At 35.0% G+C, this 8,665-nt stretch overlaps 1 protein-coding gene across 1 annotated transcript; it reads left to right on the top strand.

Annotated features, from left to right (window-relative positions):
• The first annotated feature begins 1,032 nt into the window (after nt 1-1,032).
• Nucleotides 1,033-3,849, top strand: LOC105446276. Its single transcript, XM_030985021.1, has 2 exons — nt 1,033-1,593; nt 3,410-3,849. Exons 1-2 carry the CDS (start codon nt 1,056-1,058, stop codon nt 3,460-3,462), a joined length of 591 nt encoding a protein of 196 aa, XP_030840881.1. The 5' UTR covers nt 1,033-1,055; the 3' UTR covers nt 3,463-3,849.
• Nucleotides 3,850-8,665: the final 4,816 nt, after the last annotated feature.

The following is an 8,665-nucleotide window of genomic DNA, read 5'->3' as shown; positions in this document are numbered from 1 at the left end:
ACATGTCATGATTTCCACTAAAAAGTACGATCTTGTTCTTTTGAGTGATAAACAGTATTGCATATGATTGTAAATAATTGTCGCCATCATGCTGTCCTACCATTGATCATTTATTAGGTTTATCATCATTCCAATCACCAGTGATTTTCTACACACGCAGAGAAAATACTATGTACTAATACAAATACACTAGTACAAATACTAAAAAGTACTACGCTTAACCAGAGTAATCCTACCGAATATTATTTCAGAAACATGAAAATAACATAATTGATATGAGTTTGTTAATTTTTTTTCTTTCAATACGCCATGTTTAGTCAATGTATTGAATCACAAAGTGATTGGATAAATCTCATGATGAGGATAACAGTATTTGTTCAGTTCACTTTTCGTCTTCCATGCACATGTCATGTGACGGCAGATACATGATAATGATACTAATGATTTCATTTGCCATAACTGTGTTTTCAATACGATGGCTCTAATTGTAGGACCCCCCCCCCCCCTCGAGTGAAGATTATGCAAACAGTGTTTCTTCGAATGAATCTTATGACAAGGATCATAGCGCTGCAGGGACCCAGATATCAGTGATGATCATTTTCACATTTGCACACACGTTTTCAGTAAAGCGTTTACCCAATGTGTTAAGGATTAACAAACTGTCATTGTCATGAACATCATCCTGAACTCTAGCATTATGTTCTTCCTATATGGACTAATGACTCATGATTATTGTATTGTCTTACATTCATAACAGCTGTGTATAAGTATAGATTGTATTGTTGTATATACGAGAGGAATTATTTAATCCTTGAAAACATTGAGTGAGTGTATTACAATAGGTGATTGTTGTCTGTATGACTAATATCTGTTTTGGATTTTGGAACACAAAGCTCACTATGAATGTGCTACAGTATGTTTGCATTTTGTGCACTGCTAGTGTGATTAATTTGTTTTTCCAACAGTAATTTTACCGTCATACCCTGACTTTAAAAAACGAATCCTCCTATTATTTGTGTTAATTTGTTACAGAACTGAACTCCGATGCCACGACCATGATGGCTGAATATGAAGGAGAAGGTATCAACCAAAGCTTCACAGACCCCACCCAAGAAGACGACATATACCCACCACCTCCCGGATTCGATAGCCCTTCTAACAACACCGACCGATATCGTCAATATGACGAGGGCGACGTCGAGAGATCTGCGCAAAGAAACAAACCTGAGGCTAGCGCATCGGAAATGAACGATGAGAATAAGAGAAGGGCTAGCGTAACGAAAAAAATATGGATAATTCTCAAAGGCACTTTCATATGTGCGTGCCCCCTGTTCATCATCGGCCTCCTCCTCGTAGTCCTTGGTATGGTCAAAATCCCAGCTAGCTATGACCTCACCAAACCAGGAGCACCCATACTCATCATCGCTATGATCTTCCTCATCATCACCATCATACTCCTCGTCGTTTATAAGATGAGAGGTATAAATGCGTACAGCTTCGGACAGAAAGAGATGACTGGGGTTACCAACAACGGGGTGAATTCATCAACTCAGAGATCGACCCATGCAGACAATCGCAATGGAAGCAATAAAGGTAAGATCGTCAACCCTTGTACCCTCTGAGGTCTGAACCAGGTGCCACATCAGTGCTAATACGGCGTAAAATGTATATAAAGGGCTATGTAAGATTGGGTTCCCTCATTCATTTATAATGTCAATTATAGAACGAAGGTTACTTTAATGTTTAAATGTAGGTCAACTTAGATTATAAATAAACGTGATCAAAGACATTCTTGTCTGCAATCCAACGTTGTTGCGCCCTCTTTTCTGTCCTCTAACTTTGTTTTTTCTTCGGGGTTGGCACCTGGAATGTTTTTGTGTGTTTTTGATGGTGGAGCTCATAAAGAAATGTGTCGAGACAAATGTATCCAACGCCTTCTGAAATGTTTCCCTCCCCAGTTATTGAGAAAGAAATACATTTCTACAGCATCCCCCGTGGATTAATAAACAAGCAATGACGTCAGTGAAGGCTATGCATAAACATTACACTTTTGGTATGCAACATATCACAGCCTGTTTAATAGTATCCAAGCCTTATTTTCAGATATTCTCGAAAACGTTTATATTGGGCAGACATAATTATGTACGTATACGTAATACGTAATACGTATACGCTCGAAATAATTGAATGTATTTTACTGCACATAATATTAATAAATTTAAGTCGTTATGTGGTGCTTCATATAACATTTGACATTCTGTATTGTGCTTTGATTGATACCAAACCCTGCAAAATGAAAGATATTATTACAAGCATGAAATTACCAGGAAAGCATTTTATTAAATCTATAAATAGAGTCAAAGTACCTGATGAAGATCGTCAAGTATACTCAGTTAAATATAATTGTCCCTTCGGCAATATTTTTAGCAAATTGTGTTTCACGGAACAATTTATATCTTTCTTCTGCGTTCATAATCATATATTTAGCTACGTACTAGCAGGGTGAAGTATAATGACGCAAACCCGCACGCTCTCTCGCATTTCAATGACAATTCAAATTAATGGTTTCAATCAGATACGCCAGTCTAAAGATTTAAATAGATGTAATACTTAAATGTTTCCCTTTTTTATACCAAAAAAAAAAAATAATGTAATAGCAACACAGTAGACATTTTCCTCCACATTCTTCCCCCTCCCATTCCTTCTCATCATCATCTCTCTCTCTCTCTCTCTCTCTCTCTCTCTCTCTCTCTCTCTCTCTATCTATCTCTACAAATAGGACAGTTATGAATATTCTGGCATCCCCGCCAATCCCATAGATATATATCCTCTCTTGCTTCGTATGAATGCCACACTTCGTCCACTATTGTGAATATGAATTAATTTCCCTAATATTCACGAGGTGACCTGACCTTGTATAATTTTCCTTTTCTTTACTTATTGATATCTCTTTGTTGACGTAATTTAAAACATACCGAATAATATCTATACCGAAATTATGTTTACACCATGTAATCTTATGAACCAGGTAACAACAAACAACTAAATAAATAAATAAAATAAAAGTAAATTAAACATATCTTACATTTGTATTATAGCCTGACCTTTTACATTGATTATGTCATCTTATATTTGATGATTGATTCAATTGTTACATCATAATAATGTTGTCAGCAATCCAGTAATTATTTAAAATGCTAATGTGATATAATATGAATGAAAACTTGCCACTGACTCCCATCTCACCTGTGGATTGTTTATTAGGATGACTGGTATTCAGATACTCATGAAATTGTCATATTTCGCTTCATAGTATATATTCAATATTCAATTTCTTTCATAATCTTCTGTCCTTCGCTGGTATCAATCAATCTCTATTAATATTTCAATGTGTTTTATTCATTTACAGATTCAGAGGACCATGTCTCTGATCGGGAATACAATGAATCTAGAAGAATATAGTCTGTCATGTATCCAAGCTCGATACATGGTGCCATAATGGACTGAATTGCAGTGATAGAACGTGTATGCTACGTGATGTATGGGCTATGAGGAATGCCATACCGTTACGCACTATAATATACACAGTATATTGTGTATGTGGCCAGCTGTAGGCTATAAAAGAAAGGAAACGTGTTAAAAGGAAGACAATCATAACAAAACTGGTTCACACGCTTTGTATTATCGTAATCACGTGACATTCTTATCATGCTGATCATTGATTGGTTCGTTCAACGTGTCACGTGATAACGCGGGGCTACCGTTGATTCGTTTCTATGACGCCAAATACAATAACGGTAATTGCTTTCAGATTTACCCATTTATGATTTGTCATATTTTGGGCCCCTCCTACATGTACACGTAGCTAAATAAAGCGTCGAAACAAAATACTTTAAATGATAAACCGTTGGTCATATTCTAATTTTTAATTGAATTTGATGTATTGTATTTATACATGTCTATACACATTTAATCAATTATATTGTTTCATGTATCTTTCAAATGATTTTTTTTCTTCATATTTGTATATATGCTTATGTTTTGTAAAACAAAATATTAATGTACCATGTGAATCAAATTTTCTAATGATTTTGATTAAAAGTGTAAATGAAAACAAGATATCTCCTACACAAAAAGAAAAAATTGCTTCGCCTAAAAAAAATACAAAGAAAAGAAAAGGCAGAGAAATTTCGAAAGTAGCTTCAACTCGGTACTGATTAAGCCCGAATAGCTTACCATATTTTGTAATTTTTGTACTCCAGAAAGTGAGATTGCCTACATTGCCAAATTTCAAAGGCAATCTAATTGTTTCAGAACAGCATTTGTCACTTTTTCACTTGAATATATTTGCTAATAACTTAACTTTTTAAATCGCGAGAAATGTCTAAGATTGTGTGAAATATGAAAATTAAATAAATCCATTTTGAGGTACTTTCACTATCTTGTAATTATGAAATAGATTTTAATACAAACTCATCTCTTAATCCGGTCCACTTTACTTTTATCAACGATGTCAATGAATTAATTAATAATATGTATATTTTAATTTATGTAAATTATCAGAAAAGAATTATTCAATGAGTAAGTTATTGTTTAGTTTTGTTGTTGAAGCTATGTGCCGAATGTACATGAACGTCGAGTATTAAATGATAAATCCTGATTTCTTTCTACACATTCGAGTTTATTTAAAAATAAAGTTGAGATTGATGATTCTCAGTGGGGGTAGAAACAGACGGGGAAGGAATATACCAACATCTTTAGAGATGATATTTTGGAATTGTTGGACTGGATAAATATTTCTTATTACGGGTAATGGCTTATTGATGAATATCTCCAGGATGAAAATTGTTATGAGGGGAGTCGTAAGGAGAGTTGTGTCGTGTCATGGTGGGTGCATTTGGATAGATGAAATGCGAGAAAACAAATCGTTCGAGTGAGAAGACAGTGTTGGTGTCGCCATCCCCCTCTCTGTATATAGTTCTGTCTCTCTAAGTTTCTCGGCTCTCGATAGAGGGCATGTGCCCCCTGCCAAGCTCACCGTATTTAATTCGTCAATGCGGTAGCTACAACACTGGCTAAGAGCAATTCACGATGAATGATAATGATAATGATGACGACGACGATTCGATGATGATGGTGACCATTAAACCTATGATGATGATGATTATCATTATGATAAACCGTAATTTGTTTATCACTATTCAGTCCCAACGTACACGATGAAAAAGATGATGATGTGGTCGTGACTTGTGAGAGCGATGACGATGAGGGCGACGATAGCAAAGTTAAACGTTATAAGTGGTGATGACGATCGTGATGATGATAATAATGAGGATGATCATGACAACGACGACGACGACGACGGAGAATAATAATGATGAGGAGAGTGAGGGGAGAGAAAGAGGGTGAGGAGAGGGAGGGGAGGGGGACTTTTGTCAGAGAAGCAGGGCAATGGGGTGACATTGGAAAAGATGAAGCGGTGAAAACAGACAAAAAAAGTCATGGGTGATTCAATACAAGGATAGAACTCCACAATCCAAACGGCCTATAACTCCAGAATGAGTTACATCAATGGGGTTGGAATGGCAACTCGAAGTTCGAATTTAATTATAGTAATGACAGAAACAAACCCTTCTTTTGGATTATCCAATTAATATCCCGTCGTCTTTTACGTAAGCATATATTAAAACATTTCACGTTTCTCCGCGTATGGCAGTTCCCATGGAGACCTTTAACTCTTCACACGATCTTAAGCGTTATTTATACATGTAGCGTTCTTGGAAAACATTTGAAATAAAATTAAATGTTAAGAGTCAATTACCAAGTTCGTATAGGAGGTGAACGAGTTAAAATATGTTTTTAATGAGTCAATTTCTCTGATTATTTCTTTACGTAGTTTTCTTTCTTTTATCTTCTCTTCTTCTTGTCTCATATATTTCTCCGTTCTATCCCTTTTATCTTCTTCCCCTTCTTTCATTCCTCGTGTATTTATTTGTTTTTTCGTCTCTCTATCGCATTTTATTTCATCTTTTATTTATGTATCCAATCCCTCCTATTCATGTCCTTCCTTCTCTCATTTAAAATATATATACATATATATATATTCCTAATTTTTGTTCTCTTTCTACCCTTGTCTATATAATTCCTTGTATTCCCCTTTCCCTTGCAGTGTTTGTGTTGATTTTTTAAATTTTGTTTGTATTACCCTTCTCTCTATCTTTCCTTAATATATAATTATTTTGACCTACCCAAATCAGGAGTATCCATACTCAACATGTGCATGTAAATGTAAGTTAAAAAAGTGTAAGAGAAAACAATTAATCAAATCAGATTCAATGGACAGGGATGGGTAAGCCAAACATTTGATAGGAGCGATGTGTTTTTTTTCAACTTTTGACACATTTATTGAAAAGATGGGACAAAAAAAGAAAAAGTTACAGATAGAGGGACAGAGGAGAAAGAAACAGAGAGAAATTAGAGATTAAGAGAGAGAGAGAGAGAGAGATAAAGAAAGAGAAAAAGAAGACGAAGAAGAAGAAAAAGAAAAAGACAAAGTAGAAGAAATACAAGAAAAATTAATATTACCTGCTTTCTTGAAAATCCGCAATTCGGACTACGCCTAATCTCGTATCAACAATTTACATCTTCGTGGCATAGTTACCATAGCAACAAATTTGTGCGCGTTTTCCTCACACCGTGCGCCTGTAAAATGCCCGTCCGTCCGTAACATGCTTAAGATCCTATAAAAGCATTCAAGATATATTTGGACTCTTAGTTTTACAATTTCGCTAGAAGACTGATTGACAATCTTTACAGGATTTCTTTTATTCCTTTGGGGGCAAACGACCTCTGCATCAAAACATGTAAGTATAGGGTTTTGATTTGTTATGAATTAGAGAATGGTTAGTTTATATGCAGAATTATCTGCCTCATCGCCTGAGTTTCATCGTACTAAGAACGTAGCGGATACTCGAGTATCTGTCATCATTACTAATTTCCTTGAACTCACGAATAATGATTCCGTCTTACAAGAGGGTTTTATAGATACTCAAATATAATTTGATATGCATCATGGACGAAATTCTTGATTTTGAAACCGTTTGCTATCAATAATTTCAACACATCCCTTTGCAAGTAGCACTGCGCGCTCATGAATTTACTGGAGCTGTCATTTGCTTTGAAAATACATGAATTCTTCTTATTTCTTAATACGTCGCAAAAAAAAGTATTTCAAGTTTGAATATTATTGAATAGACAGAAATTATATTTACATGAACGAATTTCCAAAATGCAAAATCCAAGTTACCAGGACAACTATTCTAATATGTCATTACTATATTCCCGTATCATGAATGCGTGTATGCTGATCTCGGGAATTTCCCCTTCAGTACTACAATGGAATAAATTACCACACCCATAATACAACTTGATGACATTAGATTTCAATTGCGTGTGTTCTGTGAAGTTTTGCATTCATTATTGGTTAAAATGCTTTGCTGAGCTATTGAATGTGGTGGATAAGATTATTTTTTCAGCATTAAGTATTTAAGTTTTCAGGTTCAATTCAATTCTATTAAATACTTTTATCCAATTCCATCTTTGTATGAAAACGTTTGTAAAATAAATCAATTAAATAACCCTGTTGAATTCCAAACATAAATAAATTTTAATGACATAAACAAGATATAATTATATATATATATATATATATATATATATATATATATATATATATATATATATATATATTTATTTATACTGTTGCCCATGAATTTAGTTTCTTTTTTTACCTCTTTTCATTAAATTATTGTGACAATGAGGTTTATTCTTGATAGATAAAGTTCTCAGAACTTTATTGATCAATCCATATGAATCTTTAGATTACGCAATACCGTTCTGAGAATATATAAACTGAAACATTAATATCCCTTAACATTCTTCATATGGTAAATAAAGTCGGTCAAGCCTCCCTGCTTTTGGGTTAAAAGAAAATAAATGAATGAATTTAAAAATACAAATTACATCACTCATTGCCCTGCGTGTAAGAGAAAGGGGAGTCGTCAAATTCAAAGAGAATATCGGAAGATAAAATATTAATTTATTGTGAAAAAACGTTTTCTTTTTTCTTATATTAACAGTTCTGTTTAATACCAAACACTCTGAAGGAAAACAACCCAAACATGGAATACAACAGCCATCAGCACCAGAACATCACCGAACTACCCACCGCTACTCACCTATCGTGCGACAAAGATGAAGCCATTCAGACGAAATCACCATCGCCGACATCATCGTCGTTACCATCGTCATCCTCATCACATCATGATCGAGTGATCAGTGAGAATAACAATCATGATGATGATATCAATCAGAAAGAGAAAATAAACACAAATTTCGAGGTCGGAAGGTATGATCACACAACTCTGCAAGCTCATGAATGCGTCGTCGAGATCAGAGATACAATGGGAAGGTCGACATCGGGTGAAGGTGAGGTCTCTCACAATGGCGTGGATGATGACGACATTCATTCGGTCGATGAATACAGCCTATCGCCGCGGAAGAAGAGATGTGTACAGATAGCATGGTATGTCGTGATCGGAGCTTTCCTGACTGCTTTCCCCATGTTCGCTGCCGGTATCGTCCTCGGGATCATCGCCTATTCTGA

Source organism: Strongylocentrotus purpuratus, unplaced genomic scaffold (assembly GCF_000002235.5).
Source record: "Strongylocentrotus purpuratus isolate Spur 01 unplaced genomic scaffold, Spur_5.0 spur5_scaffold_14, whole genome shotgun sequence".
Taxonomy (NCBI): Eukaryota; Metazoa; Echinodermata; class Echinoidea; order Camarodonta; family Strongylocentrotidae; genus Strongylocentrotus; species Strongylocentrotus purpuratus.
Note: the sequence above shows the minus strand (reverse complement) of the source record. Positions and strands in the feature narration are given on the sequence as shown.

What these genes read in the sequence shown, in the direction of transcription:
- LOC105446276 (XM_030985021.1), top strand. Translation starts at nt 1,056, where the DNA reads ATGATGGCTGAATATGAAGGAGAAGGTATCAACCAAAGCTTCACAGAC. An exon ending in TCGCAATGGAAGCAATAAAG is followed by an intron (nt 1,594 to 3,409) that starts GTAAGATCGTCA and finishes ATTCATTTACAG; the next exon opens with ATTCAGAGGACCATGTCTCT.